Source organism: Amphiprion ocellaris, chromosome 18, assembly GCF_022539595.1.
Source record: "Amphiprion ocellaris isolate individual 3 ecotype Okinawa chromosome 18, ASM2253959v1, whole genome shotgun sequence".
Classification (NCBI taxonomy): Eukaryota; Metazoa; Chordata; class Actinopteri; family Pomacentridae; genus Amphiprion; species Amphiprion ocellaris.
The window spans coordinates 26,947,000-26,973,457 of record NC_072783.1 but is presented as its reverse complement, the minus strand read 5'-3'; the positions used below and the strand labels follow the sequence as shown (position 1 = coordinate 26,973,457).

The 26,458-nt window shown below is 39.3% G+C and overlaps 2 protein-coding genes across 2 annotated transcripts in view; one reads left to right on the top strand and one right to left on the bottom strand.

Moving 5' to 3' along the window:
* The window catches only part of slc4a1b (solute carrier family 4 member 1b (Diego blood group)), a 55,338-nt gene that overhangs the window by 1,793 nt on the left and 27,087 nt on the right, over positions 1-26,458 (bottom strand). Inside the window, exons 3-21 of the mRNA XM_023286089.3 lie at positions 16,019-16,060; positions 14,745-15,116; positions 13,462-13,546; positions 12,103-12,146; positions 11,890-12,002; positions 9,922-9,968; positions 7,243-7,423; positions 6,173-6,308; positions 4,819-4,891; positions 4,416-4,458; positions 4,114-4,298; positions 2,737-2,947; positions 2,415-2,618; positions 2,179-2,327; positions 1,870-2,064; positions 1,490-1,738; positions 1,234-1,323; positions 462-628; positions 103-344 (exon numbers count right to left, since the gene is read on the bottom strand). Of these exons, the coding sequence (XP_023141857.2) occupies positions 103-344; positions 462-628; positions 1,234-1,323; positions 1,490-1,738; positions 1,870-2,064; positions 2,179-2,327; positions 2,415-2,618; positions 2,737-2,947; positions 4,114-4,298; positions 4,416-4,458; positions 4,819-4,891; positions 6,173-6,308; positions 7,243-7,423; positions 9,922-9,968; positions 11,890-11,986 (2,269 nt within the window). The 5' untranslated portion in view covers positions 11,987-12,002; positions 12,103-12,146; positions 13,462-13,546; positions 14,745-15,116; positions 16,019-16,060. The remainder of the gene's footprint in view (positions 1-102; positions 345-461; positions 629-1,233; positions 1,324-1,489; positions 1,739-1,869; positions 2,065-2,178; positions 2,328-2,414; positions 2,619-2,736; positions 2,948-4,113; positions 4,299-4,415; positions 4,459-4,818; positions 4,892-6,172; positions 6,309-7,242; positions 7,424-9,921; positions 9,969-11,889; positions 12,003-12,102; positions 12,147-13,461; positions 13,547-14,744; positions 15,117-16,018; positions 16,061-26,458) is intronic.
* The window catches only part of ngfrb (nerve growth factor receptor b), a 39,831-nt gene continuing 37,248 nt past the window's right edge, over positions 23,876-26,458 (top strand). Inside the window, exon 1 of the mRNA XM_023286106.3 lies at positions 23,876-24,203. Within this exon, the coding sequence (XP_023141874.1) occupies positions 24,150-24,203 (54 nt within the window). The 5' untranslated portion in view covers positions 23,876-24,149. The remainder of the gene's footprint in view (positions 24,204-26,458) is intronic.

Sequence of the window (26,458 nt, the reverse complement as noted above, 5' to 3'; positions counted from 1 at the left end):
TCCAGATAAATGACAGTACACTCTGCACAATCTGCTCTGCTTGCAAATAATATATCTGCGGAAGTCTGGACAGATGTGAAAGGGTGATTAGACAGTACCTACCAACAAGCAAGGCCACCACAACGCCGCTGATCCTCTGCTCCAACACTTTCTCGATCACAGGTTTCGGTCCTTTGCTCATGACAGTGAGGGCGTTGGCGTGAGTGACAGATCGCACAGTGGCAGCACTGAGCCACGGCACTCCAAATATTGCACTCAGCCCTCCCATGCCAACTAAAACCAGCAAGTCAAAGTGGAACCCGGATCCTTTGACCATCTTCCTCTCGGGTTTACTTATAATCAGTCTGGTCAGAGATATGAAGTGTGAATCAAACTTTCATTAAAGCCAGGAAGTGTCATGTTTTCTGAGGTTGACAGTTCAGTGAGTAATATTGCTCCAGATATGACATTTTATGACTCACGTTGTGATCTGAGACTCCAGAAAGATGAGGATGAAGACGAGCAGGGCCGGGACGCAGCAGGCAAACATCAGCCACACGGGGAAAGGCTTGTGCTCTCCAAAGGGGTTGATGAGCCAGCCTCTTTTGGCTGGGTTGGACACCATCAGACCTTTGGGAACCACCAGTTTCTATAAAGAAAATCAGTTTTCAGTTTAATCTGTTAGATCAAATTAGTGTTAAGGGTAATAATTTTTCAGATCTGTCTTAAATCATTAGTCAGGTCATCATATGAACATCAAAACAACAATTTTCTTTCTTTACATCCTTGACATTAACAGATCTCTTTAACACATTTTGAATGGAAGTGATGAGGAATACATTGCTATTTCATTGTGGATATGATGCAAAATGTGACTCTATTTTCTTTATTTTCATGTTTTGCCCTATTTCTTTTTTTAATTCAAGTTTTTATGTCATCCTGGTACTGTCTACAATGTCTTATTATCAGCTTATCATTAATAAGTGGAGCACTTTGAACTGTGCTAATAAGTAAAGCAGGTTTGATACAATTACAGTTTGACTGAAAGGATTTAAACATTTTGTAAATAAGAGATTATTTTTATTCTTAAAAAATTTGCAAGAATGCCTAAAAACATTTTCCACTTTGTCGTGCATTATTTAGTATTTAAATAAATGGCAAATATAAAGATGTAAATCACACTGCAGAATGTGCATAAACTTTAGCAGTCAAAAAACTCTCTGAATCCACTTTTAACTGGGCTTTGTAGCCAACCTGAGTGTAGGTATCATTAACGTTGTAGTCCACAACAATCATGAGGAAAATGGCGATGGGCACACCGAAGTCACCAAGCAAACGCCTGACCTGTTCAGCAGAGATCAGAGACAAAAAAAAAAACTCAGCAGTTCAAATTTACTTTACTGATTTACTGATGTACTGTACTTCATAATTGCAATCACATTAGAATTTCATTAGCCAGTTGATCAAAGGACTGAAACATTCTGGGACTGGCCTCTGGGCTCCGGCTCACCTTTCCAGGAAGAAACGTCCCGTTCTTGAACTGCCGCAGGAAGTAAGCAATGAAGAAGCAGCCTAACATGAGGCACATGGAGAGCAGCGCTGTGTTGGGGTAAGGTGACTTAATAGTGCTGATAATAACAGTTGTGTTGCCGGTGACGTTGTCGTAGATGATGGTCTCTTCCACCTTTGATTGCCAGGGATTTTCCAAACTTGCATTCAGGTGATCGTAGTTTAGAATCAGCGGATGTGACTTGAAGGTCTGAAGAGAAGTTAGAAGAGTGTAGATGAAGATAAGTTAGAACCATGATGAACAGCACTGTAATCACATAAATGAAATGTCTCAGATGAAATGGTAAGATGAAATATGTGTAATGGATGGCAATGGTTTACCCTCCCCAGCTTGGCAAAAGTTTCATAGATGAAGATGAGGGAGATGAGGATGGAGAAGATCTCCTGGGTGAAGCGTGAGATGAAGCGCACCAGGAAGCTGCCCTCACAGGCCACAATGATCACCACAATGATGACAAGCCACACTCCGACCCACACTCTGCCCACAATGTACTCAATTTCCTGGGACTTGCAGAACTGAACGAAGGAAAATGGAGATGAGTTGAGCACAATCCCAACATCTTGTGCATCATAACAGCAAGCAAAAACAGCTAGTAATCAAAAATTTGTAAGAAAAAATCAGAAACCCACTGCAAAGAAGGCTTCCTCGAACACTAGCAGAGGACCAGAGAAACCGATGACCAGGACGGGCTGAGCAGCAACGAAGCAGAAGATGATTCCCTGAATGCTGGTGGAAATGAGCAGCTCTGGAACACCCATCATGTTCTCCACCTTATCAGCTGCAGTGGCAAAGATTCAAAATTAATTAGAGGATTTATTTCACGCAACAGAAGAACCATGTCTGCTAAATGTGACCAGATACAGACCCAGCAGTCCTCCAAAGGTGATGGCGGGAGACAGGGCAGCAAAGTAGATGAAGATGATGGCAGCGAGGACCTGGGCATTGAGGGCATCAGTGATGTCGCTCTTGTAGTATTGGTAGCGTCTCTTTATGTCTCGCATCATCCCACCGAAAGGTCGACCAGTACGAGCAAGAGGATCTTCAGGAGGAGGCCCGCTAGAGATGGAAACTAGTGGGAAAGTTCAATCTAACATGAATCTCCTTTTCTTTATATGTGCTTATTTTATAAAGTTCAACGTTAACCATGACTAATGTTGTATTTTGGGGAGTGTCCTGATATTACTCACCCCTACGAGGTTTGGAGTCCAGCTGGACCGTGGTGTCGGAGGACTGGAATCTGTCGGCCAGTAACTTCTTCTGAAAGCTGATGATGGAGCTGAGCATGGCTTCATTCTGGATCTCTGTGGGCGGGATGACAATGCTGCAGTCCATGAAGTCGCCCACAGCGTCCGTCAGCTCTCGAGCGCTCTTTGCCTGAAGAGCTGCCTGATTGAACACCTGAGACAGGGAGAGGGGGCAGTGGAAGAAATTTTGAGACATGGGGAGATCTGTTTTTGAAAAAACAACACCAAAAGACCCAGGACGTCTTGCTTGATATGAAATTACATAGACAACCATTTAAAAAAAATATTCCATCTTCATGTAAAGTAATACCAACATGCACGTGTGGCTGGACCGATTTCCAAAACATAGAACAGAGAAGCTCCGATTACAACGTACACAGAGGGAGTGTGACTTCATTCTCTGCTAAGGTTGGATTATTCCACTACATCTTTACATAACAGCTGCTATATTAATGCTACATTTATGTTTTAAAAATTCACATATTGCATCTTTATTATGCAAGTGTTGGATTGCACATTCTGTCTCATCACTGGAAGACGTGTCTGATGTATATGTGTCTATGATGCACTTTTGTTTTACAAATCCATAGGATGTCTGCGGGAGCTACAGATGCACGTGATGAACAATAACACTTGGCTACAGCCAATGCAGAAAATGTTCGTTGCCACAAATGTAAGAAGTTGTTTGCATGTCAGAGCAGAAACTAAATCTGAACTTTGAGTAGAACTTCACATACAGAGAAACGTTGAGTTTGATGGCTGAGCTGGTAGTTCATCCCTCACTAACCAGGTATGTTATGTTCGTTAGCGGGCCGAACATGGAGTTAAATAAACTATACGAGCATAGGCTGTTGATTAAAAGCAAGCATTCGCCAATCATTTGTTTTACTCTGGCTGTGTTCTTAAATTCTGTATGAAATTCAGAGCATCACCTGAACTGCCATTCAGGATTTAGTGGATTGGAGGCTGCAGTCAAACTCTGTCTTTATTTTAACTGTTTATCTGGCTGAATGTTATTGTGAGTGGTAGATGAAGTACTTCAACTGTCAAAAAACCCTGTTCTAAACAAAATACAACAAAGCAAACAAAAACAATCAAAAAGTACCAGTAAAAACACCATTAAAGCACAGTACCTATGAGCAGTATCAGTAGTAGTAGTAGTAGTAGTAGTAGTAGTAGTACCTATTCCTACTAAAACTACAGTATGGAAACACTGGGGTGTAAACTAGTATACAGTCATTAAGTGCAGTGCAACCTTTAAGAGGTTAATGTATCATGTTCCACACATTTTAGGTTTGTCAAAAATCTCATCTAACTCACTTTATCAGCCAACAGCGCTGCCATGGCACGGCCAGTCTCATGGTAGTCTATGTCAGCCTTGTTCGGTCCAACCAGAACAAAGACGAAGCGAACAGGTACCGGGGCCTCGAGGGCTGAGTCGAGCACCGCTGCTTCCTTCAGACGCACAAAAACAACTGTGGCCCTCTCCAGAAAGTCCAAGGCTCCTGGTCCACAGATACACCAACATATATGTTCAAACTGAATTATGCATTGAAACATATCTGCATAAACACACACTGCACTCCAGATCCTACATAAAAAAATGAGAAAAAGTGTCTCACCTACAAGCACCATGGAGGCCTCAACACGGCTAGATTCATCTCTCTAAAGGAACACAGAATGACAAGTGTAGTAAGCAAACATTATCACTGTGTTTTAAAAATATATATATTTTTAGTGGAGCTAGCCATGAAAAATCCATTCTGAGTATTAGAGCTGCGTGCAAGTTCTGTAAACAAGTCATGCTGCAGCCCTTAAAATTGAACAAGATCCTCTACATTAACAAAAAAGATTTGCAGAAATGTAAAGCTGAAGTATTGTGTATCAGAAAACAAAAAGTATGCATCTGAATGACCTTCTGAATGGTCTTTTGGCAGAAGTTACTTTCACCTTGAAGGTTGCTGCCATCATGTCACCATGATCGTGATTTCAGATAGTACTATCAGCATTTTAATGATTACTTACTCTTTCTTTGACTGAAAACTTGTGCAGGTCCACCTTGTCAGTCAGAGTTTGGCTCTCTGGGTCTGATGATTGGCTGGAGGGAGAAAATCACATGTCACTGGTTACAAGTAGCCAAAACTAGTTTCCCAGTTGCCAGCTAAATTGGTTTGGGTATCTCATTAGGATGCCTCCTGGACTCCTTTTGGAGGTCTTTCTGCCGTGTCTAACTTAAAAGAGACTGTGGGGTAGAACCAGAACTCACTGGAGGAATTACATCGCTCATCTGGCCAAGGAATACCTTAATATTTCCTAGAAGGAACTGGAAAATGTTGCTGGGAAGAAGGACGTCTGTAATGACCTTTAGCCTACTGCCACCAAGACCCAACCATGGATCAGTAGAATAAAATGGATTGATGGACTATTTCTTGACCAAGATCTATAGCTTCATGGAGTATCAGCTGGTTACATCACTTCTATGTATTCTCTGTAATCCGATGTGCTGGTATTTACTACCTTTAGGCTGCCCATTTCCCTCAGGTTCCAGTCTTTATAGTAAACTAAGCTAACCAACTACAGGTTGTAGTTTCATGTTTACCAAACAGCCATTTGAGAAGTATCAGATCATCTTATCTAAGTCTCACCAGGAAATGCCAGACTATTTCTTAATGGGCTGCATCTAATACATCGTTATCAGAATTTCCTCTTATAGAAAACAAAATGAATAAATTACAGTAAGGGATTTAGCGTCCACCTACCTGTCATTACAGAAACATTATTTAGATGTTAGCTACATAATGTAGCAACAAAATAACTGTAAAAGAACAATGGTGTATAAAAAAAGGTAATATTTTCAAATTTTTTACAAGGCAGCTGGACCTGATTTTCTCTGTATCTGTACAAGTCTGTCTACAACACCAAATAACAGCATAAAACAACTAACCCTAACCCTGTAGAATAAAACATTTCTAAATGAATAAGATGGATTTGGAGAACTCAACTGCCACGTCACACAAGTTTTCACATGGAGTTCTGAAATTATTGAACAACATATGAAACTGCAGTATTTGTCCATTCTGGATATTTAGAATAAGCTGCCAAACTCTGTATCTTTACAAGTGCAATGTAACTACAGTACACACCCATCATCTTTAATAAAGACACGAGCAGACAGGCAGCATGTTTGGTGGTCAGAGATGGTGTTACATAATTCTAGGTTTGGTCTTCACAGCAGCTGCGTGTTCTGTTGAACTTTCTCTGAGCAAGATATTGACATATCCCTTCCTCACCTGCAGCTTTGGATTATAGCGTCTTGCTAAGTGCGCAAATGTAGGTCATTTGTGTTTGAGTCACCGTTGGGTGATGTCTCAGGGCATACCTGCGGTTTTGGAGCAGAGCTTTAAGCACTTCTTCCCGGTCTCCTGGCCTGATCTCCTTCTTATTAACCATCTCGCTGACCATCTTCTCTGCGATGGTGGCCAGGGTCTTCTCTTCACAGTCGAAAAGCGTCACACCTTGACAGAGAAAATGTTGGGAAATGTTCAGAGACGATCATACAGAGGAAGGAACTGTGGTTGTGGGTTAAGGAGGGAGTTGAGGCTCAATGAGAGCTGAAAAGATGGACCAAGAGTGCCAGAACACGCTGCATTTAAAAGGTTTGTCTAAAGGTCAAACATACTGTCTAGAGGAAAATCGGAGAAGCAGGAAAGTGAGAGCTGTATGTCTTAAATCAACAGCTGATTCCTAAAGAACAATGGTACTATAGTCAGAGAGGAATAAAAGAAGATAAAAGGCAAATTTTTCTTTGAATAATATGAATTGTATACAAGCAGAGTGAAAGAAATAAATGGATTTTTTTGAGTTCTTAGTCATCAATTTGTAACCTTCATATTTATTAACACATATAGGTACTAGACTCTGGGCTTTAACTCAATCAAAAATACTAATGTCAAGTATGGAAATGCACATAGTAGCAAATGTATTACGAAATATTAGCCATTACTAGTTCTTAAGTATGAGTTTCAAGATATTCTCAAAATTGCAAAAGATCTGATCATAGATCATAGGAGAAAAGTCTACATAGACTTAGATTTAATGCATATCATATGATGTTATTGGATTAGAAATAGTGATATGTCAGTGTTTAAGCATCTCTATAAGGTTGCAAGTGGTTGAAAGTGGCTATGTTTGATTACCTTGCATACTATAGAGTAGTTCAACATGCAAAAACACCTTACAAGTATTTGGTATTATATTTATTATGATAATCTAAGTCTGCAAAGTAGCTCATAATGAAAGCAGTAAGGAAGACATTGGAGTACAAGCACCTTAAAAGTCCGCATATGCACAAGAATTAACATGCTTTCTACTGCTGAAAATAATTATTTATGGGCATATTTATATAAAAACTCTGTAATGCTCATGTTTTGACTGATTTCCTTCGCTGACCTGTGTTCATGCTGCGTCGGAGCTGGATGAGGCTCTTGAAGGTGAGGTAGGAGACATGTGAGGACCCCCACACCCCTGCCTGGGGGTCGTAGCTCTCCTCGTATCCGGCCCATCGGCCCGTCTCCTGCCAGTAGGTCTCCTGCTTCTGGTCCTTCATCAGCTCGTTCAGCTCCACGTAGCTCTGAAGGCACAGAGAAACACAGAGGTCCGGCTGAGATGGACATGAGCATGGGGCACAGGCACAAACATGCTTGCATTTGAGAGACACTGAGTAAAAGTTGGACAGGGCAGGTGGATTATTTCAAGCTGGCACCTCCCACAACCACAGCTTCAGCTGATGGTGCACAACTGTGGATTCGCTGGCCTCCTTCTAATTATCAGTGTACATCACTGTGAGTCTCTCTGACCTGGTGAAGTGTTTAAAAAGCTTTCTGTGTTTTATTTTTAGTTCAAAGTTCACAGGTTATCTCAGAAAACACTCCATATGTGCACTGAGAGGTTATTGGTTTATTCCTCCCACGCAACCAGCGTTAGACTTTTCAGCAACAAATTTCACTTTTACCTGGTAGTTTAGTGACCAAGGAACAAAACCCAAAGAACTCACACTATCGTACTAAAAATGCAATTGTTTTAATAGATATTTTCTTGAACTGACTATCTTCGACCACTGAAGCCTTAAATTATCTTCAGCTGAACTACAGGAGTATTTTTTGTACTTAGAACTGTGATTTCTGTTCCTGGTATGAGAAATGCAAAACAACCCATGGGCACCAAAATTGCAGTTCCTCAAACGACCACACGAGGCAGACTCCAACAGTGAGTTAATCCCCATTGAGCCTAATGTTAAAATGACCAAGTTTAAAGCAGAAACAAACATCTTTCCAGCTTGGTACCAAGAATAATTTTGGTCTGTATACCTAATTTTCTCATTAATGACAACTGTACTGGTGGCGAATCTTTATAAAATGTATCCTTTTAAATTGCATTATGGATTCTAGTTACACATAATAGCAGGTGGGGCTGCTTTGACTCACAGTTACTGTCATAAGACAGTCCATAACCAAGAGATGTTTGCATGGCATTTCTCAGCTCTGTTTACTCGCCACCTCTTTGCTCATTTTTTGGATTAGCTGTGGGTCAGTAGTGGCTCACGTCATGTCAAGATGGTGACTGCATGAGGCACCACAAAGGGCTTTAAAACTGCTGTTAAGGAAACCTATGGGTGAATGTTTCCCGATCTCTTACATTAAAATGGTTTTGCAAGGCAGGCTGCATGAAACAGCAGGCAGTTAACTTTCTCACTGTACATATATGCATGTCAGTAGAGTTTTTAAAGGGTCTTTTAAAAAAAATATGAATCTATCCTTAAAATCATCAATAATGCAGCTGCTACTACCACTAATGTTGATGTGTATCCAGTTTATTGTAATATAGATGATGCACTATAGGTCAACATGAGTCATCATGCAGAATATGTTATTTCAAAAATGATAATACATGCCATATTTCAAATTTTTCACAGTTACAATGAGCTGTGTGGTAAAAAATAACCAATCAAAAAATGGTTTCATTTGCAAACATCAACATAAAAATGTTAAAGCCCTCCCTTCAAAATGTATTTGTGTCAATGTTATGTCTGTCAGATGTTTGACCTTGATTTTATACAAAGATGTATGTTTGGGCTTTGATGTTAGAGGACTATATCCAGATTTGTGCGGTGAAAATGAAAAGTTTTTTTTCCGCTACTGACATGGAGTTGGAGGCGCATCCTGGTCCAGCATCCTGGTCTAATTCACACAAGTGTGATGGAGAAACTTGAAAGCTGCATACACTGAGAACAATAGTTTTTAAATGAAAAGTATTTGCATATTTAAAGAGGGTTTCAGTGAAAAGAGGTGTTGATGTCATTTCAAAAAAATTATAAGATATTTGAATATTTTTTAATGAAAAAAAACATCTAACACAAACTATTATTCAAAGCACAATATATGTTTTTATTTCTGCAAACGTTCCTGAAGGGGATCTTTAATAAAATTTGCAGATTTATTTATTTATTTTTTGTCTTTGTGGAAAGTGAGAAGGGCTGGCAAAAATATGAAAAGCTGTTCACATGAAAGGTATTCTTTGGAAGCCACTTACTATGGGTTGTGTTATCTGTTGTTTGAACTATTTGTAGCTCACTTTGTCATTTCCTACATTTCCCAGAATTACACTGAACAAACCTCACGGAATATTCCCGAGCTTGTTGTGTTCAGCTAAGAGCTACAGGTGAGAAAAGCAATTGGTGTCCCATTTTCATGCCATATGGTCCCTAAGAGAGCTATCCTGGCTCCACAGTGGCCTCAGATAAAATCATGTTCATGCTTCACTGCATTACAAAAAACACTGTTGATATTATGGGTGTTGTTTTCCACCACAGCAACCTGAAGCTGCTGCCATTTCTGTAATCTTTTTGACTGCAGCAGAGAGGACATGGATCACGCTAATGTCCAGGTGACGCTGTGTGTCTATAAGGTAAACATGGTGGTTGTCCTGCCCCCCCCAGCCAGCTGGCTCCAGACTCTGGGTCACTGCTGGTTTCCGGTGTGGACACGACTGACGGTTCACCTTCCACATGTTTGGACTGTCAATACATGCCGTGTGTCTGCAGTGGAGATATGGCGAGTGTGTGCCCCTTACCTGATACTCTGCACCGGGGTTAGCGTTAATGTTTGTGTTCCAGCCAGCTGAAACAGACACAATGGATCCAATTTCAAAAAAGTGACAGACATTTTTTTCCAATTAACACAGTAAATACATTAAATTAAGGATTTGTTTCCAATTTATGTTTAAATTCTTTTCCATATACATTTTACATTTTTAAGAAACTTTGTATGTTTAGGTGGATATTAACCAAAATCCACAAATAATCAAGTTGATCCTAAATCTTTATGAAGGTGTCTCCAGAGTGTCCACTTTATCTCAGACTGGACCGGAGCACTGAAGTTGTCTGTAACAACACAATGATTTATTTTCAAAACACAGCTGAGGCAAAGGGGTGGAAAATTCAGATTAGACTGACTAGACGCTGTCTGCAGTGTGTGTGTGTATGTGTGTGTGTACTTTTATTACTCATGTTGTGTTCATACAGTCACACTGTGGGGATTCTGCTCGCTTGTGGGGACAAAAAAGAAGTACCCATAAAATGGATCATTAAATTTTAGAGTGAAGGTTCAGGTGTTGGTGTTGGGTAAAGACAAGGTTAATATTAAGGTTAGATAGGGTTAGAGTAGGACTGTAAGAAATGTCTAATGTCACCTTGTGTGTGTCTGCATATGTGAATTAATAAATGCAACTTTGCACTTTTTTATACAGTATGTACAGGGAATAAATACATGTTATGCTGTATGAGTAAGTGTAAGTGCACGTGTCTACAATATATTTGTGCAAGTTTGCATGAAATATGCAGATATGTGAATGCATCTCATGCACCTAAAACACACACTCATGCATCTATACATAAAAGCATGTAACTTGTAATGATATGTATTTCTATATAGAACGAGGCAGATGTTTGTCACTATGCATGTGGGAAGATAAATTAAAATTTTAATTTCTTACAAAAAAATTGTTCTGAAAAATCAGCCTTTTTTCAGCATTGCATAATTTGTGCACATTTTCTTAACTAAACAATTACAGCCTTTATTTAAATCATTTTATACATTGTAGATTAATACTGAAGACATCAAAATTATAAAATAATACATATGGAATTATGTTGTAAACAAAAAAGTGTTAATCTTCGGTATTAATCTACAATGTAGAAAATATTACAAATAAATAAAAAGCATTGAATGAGAAGGTTTGTCTGAACTTTTGACTGGTAGTGTAATTATGTAATGAACTCAACTGAACCTGACCTGAGAGCTTTCACCTCTGAGTTACTGACTGGTGTGTTACCCTGTGACTTCAATGGCTGAGAGCCTCCATATGCTGCTATACATTTTGTAATGATGTTATATTCCCCCACACTTGTTTTACAGAAAATCTACAAGCTTCACCGCCTTCTGAGTTTCTCTTTTTTGTAAATTGCTGAGTCTTTTTCATGTAATAAAAGAAAGCCCAAACAGAAAATCCTGCATTATGCATAAAAGTCATTCTAGCAGCACGTATTGTGAGACAATAACAGTAACCATGAAGTTTCCAAGAAGTGCTCTGTTTCCATATTTTAATGCTACAAAGTAACAACTTCACTAGTTTTATTGCGCAAATCCCATTCATAACTGTGACACAAAACGTGACACTTACCTCCTGCAGACTCTCGCCAGGCTGTCAGAAGTGACAGTGACTGACCCCAGATTGGCAAAAAAGCGTGACTTTATAAACACCGGCTTTTTAAAGCGGCCTCAGGGTGTATGTGTGGGTGCATGCTGCTTGACAGTGGGTGGGACTATTGCACACATGTAGACAGGAACACTCTAATTCTCTCCATCCAATAGAGCAATGTGTTCTGGTGTCACCCATAATATTGATAGTAAATACAGAGGCTTGGTATGTCATAAAACCAGTCGCACTGTGTCATTATTCAACCTGCATCTTATCACATTTAATGTCTGTGTTTAGACGACAACAAAGGCTTGGATTACGCTGCTGGACCTGCCTGCTCACCTTCAGCTTCACTGGAGTAGAGAAAGAAACGTTGTTGGAGGTTGGTTGGCATTCTCTTTGCTGTCTCTGTTGTTAAGATAGTCTTGTATCTGTCCATCGTCTGAAACTGAGGCCTGTGACATATGACAAAAAACATTTTTAAAAAGATAAAATCAACTTTAGGGTAGAGAATGGCACTGAAACTGCTAACTAGCTAATTTTGAAGTGACTTACCCTCTGATAGAGGTGGAAAAGGAGACCTAGTGGTCAATTTGGTTCTAATAGAGAAAAAAAAATACAAAAAGGAAACATTTTGTCATTTTTCTGTTCTGTTCATTAAAGGCTGATTCCAGCAAATTTACAAGAGACACATCAACAACAAACAGCCAGAACTGAAACAGCTGCCAAGATATCCTGTTCTTTATTTCTGGTGTGGCTGAAGCGTCATCACTTCTGGATCCTACATGTTAATCCAACTTTCCTTCTGTTTTCAATAGATTTCAAGTTTCATCACCACAAAAAATGAAGACATTTAATTCTGCAGTGGTCATAGACCTTCTTCACACATAAAAGGCCTTGTAAGCATCTCTTACTGCTTTTTAGTCACAGAAAAATGTGTACATATTTACAAAACAGACAGTGTTGGCTTCATGTGTGAAAATAATCACAACAGAGGTACTAATAAGTCACAATTACTGCAACTTTATTTTAAAGATGTACAACTTACTGCCTGTGCCATTTCAAATCTCTTCTCAACTTTGCAGCTAGTTTGTTGCTAATATTTTAATAAAGTGGATAAAATAAAAATCAGGTTTGTTTGAATTAACATATTGTTAACCAGCAATTTAAATGACAATGCTTCTTAGGTGACGTTGCACCGTAACGTGTTGTATAACTAATTATTTTATCCAATGAGTAAATTAATGCGTGATTTTTTTAATAAGGAACAAATAATGTGTAATTTATTACTTTTGTGTGTAATGACCCCAACACTGAAAACAGATAATACCATAGACATGGTCAGAGAATCAGAAATAAAAAGACTGTGACAGATAAATTAATAACCATAGTACATATATAACGCAACAAAAACACTCTATTTAACAATCCACAATATAAAATAATGCATTGTTTAGATCCTACATGAAGGGTAAATGCAATCATCTTCCAAACATCACACCTGTGTTTGTAACGTAGGCTTTATAGTACCAATAATTAGTATTAATTTGTCATTTTAGTCACAAATAATGTGCAACTTGTCTATTTTTTCTCTTTTAAAGCTCTTCTAGAACCTCCATGGACAGATAATCAGACACTGGGCCTCTTGTTAAAGGTCACCACCCCTCCCACACAGTAGCAAGACCTGCAGGATGCACTTCTTAACAGCTGTTTTGTATCTCTTGGTTGTTTTCTCTTGTTGAATTGCATCTATTTTCTTGATTTTGTGTAACTACAGAGTCATTCGGAGTGTCTTTGTATTAGTTTTGTGGTTCATTGTAGCAGTTTTGATGTCCATTTGCAGTTAATTAACCTGTCAGAAGAAATATCAACAGTCTCTTCACATTTAAAGAATCATGTGTGTGTTTCACTTACAGTCGTGAACAACAGGTCAGAGCTCAATGTATCCCAAATCCTTCACTGTATCTCATGTTGATCAGTCACCACAAATGGCAATTACCTGTAACACATGGCAGCATGTCGTTCATCCTTAAGAACAGTCAACAAAAGGTGAAATCGTAGATGACAATGTTTCACTGTGTTATTACAGTAACCTTCACACCGTGTGTTGCCTCTGTTAGAGATTTCAGCAGAGATATCACACACTATATACTGTATTAGTATTTACACATGCATGGCTGCAGGTGTGTGTACATACACATATTTGACATTCTGACAGAAAATTACATAAGAAATGACAGATGTCAGCAGATATCTAATGATATTTGTGTACACAAGCAAATGTGTATCACAGCTTAAGTTTTACAGTTTTAAAGATGCAAGCAGTGATTGTGAGTTACTTAGTAAATGATATCCTGAAATATTACCAGTATTTAAATAAACACTGATTGTGAAATGATTATTTTCCCTCCAAGACAGTGGTGGAAATTTCTTCATGTTTACAGAAAACCACTCAGCTACAAGTAAAACCTGAATTAAGATGTCTGTATGTAAAGATGTGAAAGTATTATAGTAGTATAGCAATATTTACTAGAAGTATCAAAACTGTTGCATAGAATAATATTGGATTATTATTACTGTTGTATGCAAATAACACTTCTCTGGTTGAGGCGGAGCTAATTTTGTCTATATATCAGAATCAGAAATACTTTATTGATGGGGTAGTTTAATCTGAACAATATGTTTTATTTTGTAAACTTATTACAATTGTAAAAAATAACAATCCATAAAAACAACACACTGAAAATCGGACACACCAATACAGCAAAACAGTCAAATTTTATGCTCACACTTTGTAAAAAAATGAATTACTGCCTGTCAAAATACTGATTTTTTTACTGTTTAAAACTTCTCTCTACTTCTGAAATTTCTGGGGATAAGTATTACAGATGTGATGATTATATGACCTGCACTCCTTTGTCTTGGTTGGCAGCACAAAATTTCATAAACCCCAGAAGAGTGTATTTTAAAAAGTTACAGTATTTACATGCCTGCATACATAACTCTAGATATGCATAACGTTATTTTGTTCAACTTTTAGTTTGTGGATTGTGATCAGTGACATAATAAGGTATTGATTACAGATAGTTTGATTATTTTATGTATAATCATCCTCTTAACCCTTTAAAGGATAACACACATAATAATAACAACAATAATTACAATAACAACATATCAATCAACAAATCCAGTCCTACCTGTTTTTTCCGTGATGCTGCCACAGATGTCTGGATGCTCAGTTAAGACGCTGTGACGTACAGCAGCCTCCCACCCAAACGTGCTCCTTGTCACAGTCAGTGTGATCCTCTGATTGGTGGTCAGCATGTTCAGGTCTCATTTACCGAGACGCTCGGCGCAAACGGACCTCAGGACGGCGTTCAAAGGGGCCGAGACTCAGAGGCTCCAAACCAGTAACCGACCCTGTTCTTCACTCAGACAGCAACAAGATAAAAAGCTGTCCAGAGGCGCAGGGATGCTATCAGCGGGCCACATCTGGCTCGAACCAGGGGCCATCCTGCTGAAGATGACCCCTCCTTGACCCACACCCAGCCAGGGGCCACAGGTAGGTGCTGAAAATGGAGATGGGAAAGTTCACAGTGTTGCAAAGGATGAAATGATTGTGAGCTGCTCCTTTACTTAGAGGAATTTAATGTGTCTGTGGGACATCAGTGATCAATTACCCAGGATGGTTGAGCAATTAATCTTTTTAGATTTCTAGAAGCATGTCACAGTCTCAGTAATATTCCTTGCTAAATTGAAAAGATGTTTTCAGAGTGTGATAAATGCAACACTGTTGCTGACTGAGTCACATTTTAAAGTCAATCAACAATTCAAGTTGAAGAGATTTGAGGCAGAGCAGCTCTAACTGACAGTGTCATGGCTGCAAAGTGTGCTTGGAGCTGATATGAAAAGTCACAGGGTTATTTTAAGAAGACAACATTAGAGAAGGAGAGACTTAACCTGCAGAGTGTGTGGCGACGTGCCAGAGCGAGCAAATCATGCAACATCTGAATGAATTTAATAACATAATAAAACTGGTAGCACAATGTAAGTACTCAAATACTGTACTTTAGTAGGAGAAATTTAGCAAGTTTACATTTTTATATACAAAATAATGTAAACTATTAGTGTAAAAATGTATTAAGTCGTTTATAAAACAAAAAATGTGTACTTTTAGTTTGAATACTTATTCTGATATCCTGCTGATGATACTGTAAATTTCTACTTTGATGCATTTTTATGCAAAATCTGATGCAAAATTCAAGTTTTAGAAATAAGAAAATAATAGTTTTTTGCATTGGCATCCTTCAAAATGTTGACAGATGGAGAGATGCATGTTGTTATTATCATAATCAATGGGAAATGGTCACAGAGCATCAGAGGCGTCCGCTTGCACAGACAGTGTATCTTAGTCTAAGCAGAAAAAGCACCAGAGCTGAACAAACCCCTTTGAATCAGTGTTTCTGTTTACCTGCACCTGTTCACCCAGTTTCTGGCAGCAGGCATCAAACACCTGAAAGCAAATGGAGACACAAGACAAGTTATAAAGAAGGGAAGGTTACTTGGAGGAAACCAGAAGGAGGCAGGCAGAAATGTTGGGCAGCCAGGCAACAATCTGGCAAAAGACACCCGGAAAACTGTTTTTTACTCTCTTTGTTATGAGGCTCTGAAGCAGACCAACAGCTGCACAAGCAGGAGACTGATGATGAAAGATGTGAGGTAGACAGAAACCTACTGAAGCCCCCTAGTGGACAGGTGAGGAATAACCGGTATCAGTACTGTAGCTGGTAATCACAAATGCAGAAGAGAGAGATACTGTTAAAAACCTAATTCACTGCTTTCATGAAAAAATGCAGCTATTTGGAATTAAAATAATTAAAATGAAGTGTAATTTACCCCTATTGTAAAACTTGCAATTGTGGTATAATCAACCCTGTAAATAGCCAAATCATGACGCCAGGAAAAAATTGGAAAAATGACATAATTTTTCTAATTTTTTAAGAACCAGAAAATCTTTTTTTTTTTTTAAAACAGAAAGTTTTTTAATCTTCCAACAGTATTCATGTGTTTCACCAAACTAAGCTTAAAATTTTGACATTTTATCAAAATCACTTTATTAGATTAGATTAGATTAGATTAGATTAAGCTTAATTCCTGTTGCACAGAGCAGAAATACTTAAAAAACAAACTGCAGTTTAATCTAACCAGAAGTACAAAAGAAGCAGCGGTGTGCATTATATGCAGTATGGATTGTATTTAGAACATCACAGTATAAACAGCATAAACAGTGTTGACAGAGTGGTATGGACACACTACATTTATAAATATAACAGCTGTAGATAGCAATTTGCTGTTTGAATATCTAATTGACATGTATCAATCAAAAATCCCCTCCAAAAAACCCCAACTGTCACCTGAAAATGTTCATAGATGTTTCATATGAAATGCAGGCAGCGTTTACACAGACCAGAGAGGTGACAACAAGAAAGACTGAGAGGAAAATATCACAAGCTAAATGCAACAAGGCTTAAAAACGGTCTACAGAGGCGCAAATTGTCAGCATTGGAAGATACATTCAGCATGGTAAAATATCTTTGTAGACAGGATGTGTAAAGTGGTGTGAAAAATGAGTAGAGGTTGTAAAACTACAAATAGCTAAATATCATTATGGAGGGCCACCATTTTTTCCAGGGTTGGTAACACTTGAGAAAATGTTCTTCTTTCAAGTTGTGTAAAATAATCAAAGAAACATTCCTTCTGTTTTGTGATTTATAGCATCATATATTTGTTATACCCCACAGACGGCATATATATTTAATTCTCTCTGCTTGTGCTGTTTCCATAGAGGTGCAGATTCTTGTATTGCAGTGAAAAATGAGCCTAGTAAAAAGTGAGACAAATAAAAACACTTTGCTTGTAGTTTTGAGAGTTAAAACTATTTAGTGATTAATGATAAAATGTAAGTTGCTTTGTATATGCAGTTAGCTCAATAAAACACCAGTCAGATTCCTCCAGTTTAGAGTTCAACCACCAGCTCTGACCTCTGAGCAACAGCAGGAGGGTTTTCTCCAGCTCAGCAGGGGGCAGCAGAGTTTCAGACACCAGACATCGTCAAAGGTGACTGAGGAAATCTGTGCTCGAGATTTGATTCTTCAGGTAGAATTACAACCAGTACTGGTTTTCCAGGAATTCCAGGATTTATTACAGGCTTAAACAAATATCCAGAGAGACTAGATCTACTACCGATACCATATTCCAGGCATGTTTACAACTATCAGAAACTTCACAAGGGATCATTTATTTATACATGTGATTCTGTAATAATTTTCTGGTATCATTCTGAAACAGCATTTTTCAGTTTTTTCAGAAACAGGACTGACATACGCCTGAATATGGTGTTGGAATATATATATTTACTACTCCATACTTCTAACTTCATTACACAAGCTTTGGGGCAGAGAGTATTTGATCTTTCTTATTTATTTTGCATGTCTGTCTTTGTTTTGGATGACAGATTCTGTCCTCCTGGGCATGGGTGGCTGCAGTGTTGCACAAATCTGTGGACAGACGTTCTACAATTCATCACAGATGATTCACATTAGTTCATCTCTGCTGGAGGGGATTTTACTGTGGCCTTTCACTTTACAAGTCATAGGTGTTCCAGTTAAGAGACATCCTTGGCAAAGTCACAAGTTTGACATTTTTCTTCTTTAAAAACTCTCATGTGACTGTTGCTGCAGGTTTGGGATCATTGTCATGTCATGAAATTCTTCTCTTTCTTAATTCCTTAAGACTGAGAGTCATCTTTTCAATCAAACTTGCATTTACAGAATCCTCGATAAATGTCATCTCATTGTTCAACAAGCCTCTTTCTTTTGCTCTTTGGCAAATGTAATCTTTGCTGAGCAGTAATTGAGACACGGTTTCCACAGATATTCACTGTACACAGCACATCTGTTTTTCTATGTAAGCTGAAGTAAACTGTGAATTGTGGGTGGTGTCAGTCTTTGACGTCACCCACATTGTTGTTGTTATTGGTAATAAATGGGGAGCTGCTGCAACATGCTCTAAGTTCAGTAGCCAGATCGTGCTCCTGTACCTCTGCCATTACCTCAAAATCTGACACTGTGGTTTTTAAATTGTTTATGCAATTCCTTACAATGCAAAATCATTAGACAGAACAAGAAGAAGGACAAAACTGCGTAAAACTCTTGTATAACCATGTTCATGCATGCATCAGCAAGTGTATCTAGATTAATGATACATTCGTGGAACTATACAATAGTTTTACAATACATTTTAAAGCAGTTTGTTAACATATTGTTTTAAGTCAGTTTCATTATATAGGAAATGCATTGAAATGTGGTTTCTATCTTAACATTTTTTAAAAACAAAGTAATTCTATGCCTTTTCAGTTCGGCTTGGTCCCATTTTCCAGCGATTCAGTCATAAATTACAATCCTACACCTCTGTGACTTTGGTGTCTCAGTCCAGCAGGTTACTGTTGTGTCTGTGAGCGCTTCACTCTGCTGTATCAGAGGGTCTGAATGCATAATGGGCTGCATTGACGGTCATCAGCCTGAGGCTCATTTTTTACATGTGTTCTAAACCCAACTGCATCTGCCCAAAATCTGATCAATACAAAGGCCAATTCAGAGGAGAGAAACAAGCGAAGCTTTTTATTAATGATGCAGTGGGGATGAGCAAACACAAATGAAAATGCGCTGACATTGTGCTACACAGTAGAACCACAGACATCAATGTCAGACAGAATATCACATATTGTAGATATTGTGGAACTTTTTCATTCATTCATTCTGAATTTTGGAGGCAAGTAGGTTAGGCTCATGTTGATAGAAATATTAAGAAATCAAGAAATTTCTGAAGAAGGAAGCTTCAGAGCATCTTCACCTGAAGTAGACAAAAAGGCTGGAAAGAAAGAAAGAAAGAAAGAGCCCAAACAGACACATTCCATTTTTAGTTATTGCATTGACTTAAAACATGATTTTTATGTGCTGCATTGCAAGTGCAGTCACAAGGGCATTTGTGGATGCAAGTAAATCAAAAGAGATGGTTAAACATCTCATCTGATCACATAAGACAACAGGAAAGCAACCTGCGACTCCAAAGGGGGTAAATGGGAAAAAGGAAAGTGAAGAGATGAGTGATTTTTCAGTGCTGATTCATCATCAGGTTCTTATATTTAATTGGTCGGATCATTTTGTCCAGAATGTTTAGTGATAAAATATGTATTTATTGCTTTTCTGTGAAATGTAGCAGCTTGTGAGCAGAGGATGAAGGGAGGACGTACAGTAAAGAGAGAGCAAAGCAGGATGGAGAGATCAGATCAATACGGTGCAGATGAGGAAGTCCCACAGGGAGTCGCTGGGTTTGTTGCCATCTGTCCTCTCCAAAGGTTCACTCTGGCACAAGTTTAATCATTTCATCGCCACACAGGCAAACTATGAAATTAACAATGTCTGCACCAACTCCAGCCCTCACTGCACGTAATGATGTTGTTGAACTTGCTTCAAATACAGATTGAAATACACTACACAACAGGGACGCACTGCAGTGCTCTAAAGGTTCTCTCTAAACACAACACGATATCACTCTCTGGCCAGTTATTGGTGTGAGTGCTCTCAGAGTAATTCAAGGGCTTCCTCGGCTCGTCATATGATGCCCGTGCAGCTATTACAGTACATTAGAAGGAAAGCTCTCGCAAAGGAGAGTGTGGATCGCTTTGCCAGTGTTGTTTGTGCTGCTGTGTTGCTGCTGAGGTGGAGGTGACAGGTGGTTTCTGCTCAGGTCCGAAGAAAAACAGTGATCATATGCAGAAGATGTGTGTGTGTGTGTGTGTGTGTGTGTGTGTGTGTGTGTGTGTGTGTGTGTGTGTGGTCATAAAGCATAAACTGGGGAGAGACACGAACATGGAAATCCTACAAAGATGACAACACACACACACACACACACACACCCACACACACACACACACACAGACCATCTGTCAGCAGTGAGTGAACAGAGGATGGGTGGTCCAGGAGACATTCACTGTCCCATCTCAGGTTCCGAGAAAAGGATTTTGTTCCGGGTGGTTGATCCTGCATAAAAAGCCTCTGTGTGTGTGTGTGTGTGTGTGTGTGTGTGTGTGTGTGTGTGTGTGTGTGTGTGTGTGTGTGTGTGTGTGTGTGTGTGTGCCTAGATCTTTGTGTATGTGATCAAGTTGGTGCAGTTTTCCTCTCACATTTCATAATCTCCGCATCCTCCTTTTTACTCCTCCACTGTACATAGACTGGTAAAAACACAAAAACGTTGTTCCAAAATCTATGTAAACCTCCAAATTGTGCATTTTCCCAAGACTTATTAGATAAAATAGACATTTCTACAGAATATCAAGACCAGCATTTTAAGTAAAAGATGCATTAAAACTACTTTACTCAGAATGGTCATAAATCTTCATACATCACTGTCCTTTTGTTTATTTGCTCCTCTCTTCATTAATTAGTCCTCTAAAGCTACATTTTTGATAAGAGCTTAGAACGTTTGTCAGTGTGCCTTTTAATTTCGAGAGATTCTAGAAATTCAAAGAAAGAAGTTTAAAATTAGTTACACTGACAGGATAAGAATACCCATTTATTAATCATTACAGCGATCAAGTATGACTAAATTATCTACTTATACTGACATACTGAAGACGTTACAACAGGGTTACAGTCTAATCTGTATTCCTGTAATCTTGACTCCATCTCAGCATCATTCGGCAACAGTTCAGTGAGTTACTGCAGGTGGAAAAAACACTGATTCTTTATAATGCATTACAGGACACGCGTTGAATATTAGATTCTTGGCCCACACACTGTCACTGACTCTGGAATGGCTTTTCTGTCTTTCGTTCTCTTTGTCTGTTTCACTCTCGCTTCTTCTCTTCTCGTTCATGCATTATTTATCCCCCCACAGCAACCCAGCTTCCTCTCTCTCCTCATCTGATGCCCTCTTGTCCCCCACTGCCCTCAGTCTACATAAAGCCTTTAAAAATCACAGTCTCTTCAGTATGATACGTGAGGTACAACCGTTGTTCTTTTGTTGTGAAAACACGGTACATTAATACACGCATGCTCTTTAACAGCAGATAAATAAACACCTGCACACGTTTGAGAATTGAATTAACCCTTCAAATCCCAAACCCTGCCGGTAGGTGTAAAAGGCTTTAAAAGAAATTTCCAAATCTGAACCCCAAAACCTGCTCTTGGGTGTAAAAGACACGTTCTCTTTAAAAAAAAACAAAACAAAACATCTGCAAGATTCTACCAATTATCAGAGCCAGAAACTGTAAAAACAGACAGAATCCTCTTTAATCTCAACTTTCTGAGTGTCTCGTGTGTGACATTCAGCTCCATCAGGAAAGTGAATCAATTATAGATCAAAAATGTAATTTGGTCTATCAAGATCAAGAGTATGTAAAAAAAAAAAAAAAAAAAAATTCTAAGTGTTTTGTTACAGCTTTGAAGCTATTAGTGACTCAGCTGCTACCAGCAGTCATATGACAAAAATTCTGGGACTTTTTGGTTGAATTGCAGGCTGTGATTAAACAGAGCAGTGGAGACACGAGTTACGAAACAAATTAAAAATGCAAGTAGTGAAATATCTATATTCTGTAAAGCCAACATTTTTTCTCCAGTGCTAGTAGCATGTATGGACACTTGGAAAATGATGGACATGTTGACTCCGGTTATTTAAATTTTTTTTGGTAAAATAAATAATCAGAGAAATTTTAATTAATTTTTCCCTTTTTAATGATGTGTTATTCTGTATTAAAGAAATGTTTTGTCTACTACTATCCATGGTTGTGCTGTTTCCACAGAGGTGCAGGATTATATATTACAGTGAAAAATGAACCCAGAGAAAGCAAAAATGTGAGACAGAAAATGCCCAGAAACTGCTTGTGGTTCAGAGGGTTAAACTGGGAGTTAGATATTTGCAGACACTCTGTCAGGAATATTAGAGTTCATACGAGAACTTAGCTCTGCACCTACTTCATCATCATTACATAATATTTTGCAGCTGTGAGTTGTCACAGGGTTAATGTTTAGTAATGATGGAAATGAAAGGTCAGGTTGAGCTTTCAAAGTAACAGTTAAACTGGTGGCTTCTGACCTGAGTGGAACAGCGTGACATTTATTTAGTTTTCAACATAATTACACTTGTATCATAAAATCAATGCACGTTTTACAAAAACACAGTAATGATGTCAGCAATAATACTCCATAATAAGGTTCATTATCAAGCCGAGGATCATTTTGTATGAGCGCCAACTAGTCGAATGCCCTTTAGCAAATCAAGTGTTGTAAATGAACTCTATTAAAAGACGGTGATACAGAGATTTATTCTTTTAATTTGCTCCAGGGATGTTCAGTTAGTTAAGACGTTGCATAAACATGACATATTCACTTGCAAACAGCTCTGCCAGTCTTTAGGCCAGTTCTGCTGTGCAGGAACATACTGAACAGGGTGGCATGTATAGTCATGACCCGAAAACTAAATGACGTGTTTGCTGGTTTATATCAGGTCAACGTGTCGCCTCAGGTGTCTCTCCAACAGCAGGTCGCCTCTTCTTATGCATAAAGGCAGCAGTGTTTCTGACAAGAGCAGCCCTGCTTTTCCACTTTCATGAACAGACATATAATGCCTAACATGAGATTTGAATAAGTCGCATTAGTGTTCTAATTTAGGGAAGAAGGGCTGACACTCACAGCGGGAACAAAATACAGTTTCCATTAACTGAACTTGTTGGAAACTCTCCTAAAGTTTACTTTTTGTTCAGTGCATTGCACGGATGCTGCTGCAAATATCAGTGGATGTGTAGCTGTGTGAATCTCAGGTTTCTGGGTTAAAGGTGCGTTCATGGAGCCTGACCTCAGGAGGAAGTCATGCCGTTGACGATGAGGCTTCTGTCCTCAGGCTCTGACAACACAAGTCAGCTCACTGCTTCAGGGAGCCTCTGATGGATCTCTGTGCATTTTAGAAGCTTCCCCAGGGAGAAAAACTCAGTGTATTCAGGTGTCTTGGTTTGCTGTGAGACTTGAATTCATCAAGGACAAAGCTGACAACATGAGAAATGATTAATACAGGGCTTAATTTGTGTGATGAGAGAAATTTAGTTGTTTTTTCTGACTCAACAGCAATAGAATTAGATTTTAATTTAAATTGTTGAAGAGACAAAAATTGTGTGTGTGTGTGTGTGTGTGTGTGTGTGTGTGTGTGTGTGTGTGTGTTGTGGGCGTGGAGAGGGAGATGGCTCCTTCCCTGAAGCCGTTGAGCTGAGCGCTGCTGCTGCCATATGAGCCCACTTGCAAGAAAAGCGCACACAGGCGAGAATCCAATGAGCGAGTTTTACTCACTGACCGGATTGTGTTTAAGGACTGACTGATTCCACCTGACAGCGAGCAGTTACTTAGAGATTTGTTTCTTTTGCAATCACAACAAAATCAAAAAGAATCGCAAAGAAGAGACGCAACGATGACAGCCGAGTTTATTTCACCTCGAAGTCACTGAGATCCGCATCCTCCTGCGTTTGCATCCGATCGCTGACCTCCCCGGAAAAGATGCAAAGGAGATACAGGATGAATTCGGCTTTCATGGCAGTGTTACTCGGAGTGGTGAGTAATTTCTTACATAAACTTCACTTGGATGTGTTTGTCCTGTCACGCTGTGCGGAGAGGACGCTGCGTAATTACGCACCAACGCAGCCAAATGAGGGGTTAACAAGCGGTGAGAGTTTCTGAGAAACTTTCGTCTTTATGACAGATTTGTATGCCCTTTCAGCTTGTTGTGCCCTTCGCTTTTAACAGGAAACTTTCCCTGTAAAGTTTTACATGTTTCCCTACATCATGCTGAGATTATTATTTATGTCAGCTTATATATTAGTCTCCTTTTGATGCGCTTCACGTAAAATAGATCTTTCAAATGTACAAAGTAAAGAGTCCGTGTCCTTGCACCTGTCCTGCCTTCAGCTCTGGCTTGACAGTGTACAGCAGAGCGGATGTATGCAGCAGCCATTCAGGTTGACACTCTATAGCTCCAGTTGCTGGATCTGTAGTTCCACCCTTCTCAGTTACATGTGGCTCCACAGACAGCAGCACAATAACACTGTGGCAGTGGAGGAGCTCAATAAGACGTGTTAAAGGATGAGGGGTTCGATGATTTTAGCAATTTTCTGAGTTTTTCTGAGTTCTGAGCCACCACAGTGGCTTGGTGGTTAGCTCTTTTGCCTTGCAGCTAGAAGATCCCCGGTTCAGGTCCTGTCCTTCCTGGGATCTTTATGCATAAAGTTGGCACATTCTCCCTGTGCATGCATGGGTTTTCCTCCCAAACATGCTCAGGTTGATTAGTAACTCTAAATTGTCTGTTGGTGTGATTGCTAGTTGTCTCTATGTGTAGCCCTGTGATAGACTGGTGACCTGTCCAGGGTGTCCCCTGCCTTCACCCTAAGTCAGCTGGGATAGACTCCAGCCCCCCACGACTCTAATGAGGATTAAGTGGTGTCTAGATAATGGATGGATATTTGGCCACAAATCACAAATTTACCTCAAGGGACAGTGTCTATTCGCACATCATTGATTAAATTTCCACTCCCAACAGAAGGTTTTTGGTGAAATTGAGGAGATGTTCTTCTTCTACATGCAATGGATGTTGTGTGTGCAGAAAAGCATTGTAGTAGATTTAGAGCGTGATCCAGGAGGAAGTCAAGCAACTTCCAGGTTCAAATTCCAGACAGGACCTGAGCCGACCACCATGAAAACCTGGAAGATGAACCACACATACAAGAGAAGGAAAACAGAGTGAGAGAGATACAACTTGAAGACATGAGAGGGGGAGCAGAAATCAACCACAGAAATCTTAAGAGGATGCACAGAAACTCTGGAGAGTGCAGTTGTATAATCACACTGATTTATCTTTAATTCTTTTGAGGTCATGCAGGCCCAGGAAGGAAATATTTGATTTATTTATTTTCAGCGCTTTATATCAGTCAGAACGTGGTCAGTCAGAACTGTGAGCTTGTCAAGGTCCTGGTTTTGGAGGAGGCTGCATCACTGATAAATGACAGCTGCATCCTCTGCTGGCTCAGCACATGCAATATTGATAGAGCCTGAACCCCCTCCTCCCCCTCATCCTCCCCCTTCCTCTCCTCCTTTCACTTCATACTCGCATTACTCCTTTCTTCTTCTCTGACTCTGTCTCCTCCTCTCACTTCATGAGGAGATGACGATTCAGTGCTGTTTGTGTAATGTTGTCGCCATCGTTGTGCCCACAGCAGTTGAGGATCCATGTCTGGATTAAAATTAGGCCCAGCTTAGTAGGAAGGCTGGTTTAGTGGGAGTCTAATGGCTTAACAAGTGCTGACAGCTGAGGTCCAGAGGTTAAGTGCCTCCAACTGAAAACTGACTGGAGCATTAATGAGATTGGTTGTAGCGCTTGAAGTTGTGTGTGTCCAGATGCTTCTGCACATGCATTTGCGTGTGTGATCATCTTGCCTCTTGCTTTGGGGAGATTAGCTGACAAAAGTTGAAGAGTGCAACCCCTCGAATTCCCATCTAAAAACCTTTAATAGGAAATGTGCAAGTCGAGCTACAACTTGCTGAATGCTGTGCATCTTTTTTTTAAATTCTGCAAACTTTTCGTTCAAGCCACATTCCCCTCTAATTTGTCTGTTTTCACAAGTTTGCAAACATTTGTGATGCACTTAATCTCAGTTTTTGGGTTTTTAAGACAGTTTGCTGTTGCGCCCACACCCGGAGCTAGCAGAGGGTCAAAAGAAAAAAGAAAACATAAGCAGAGGCTAAAAGCAGAAACTTGGAATCATTTCAAAAGTGCCAATTAGACATTTTGGAACAGGTTTGTTCACATGCGAGGT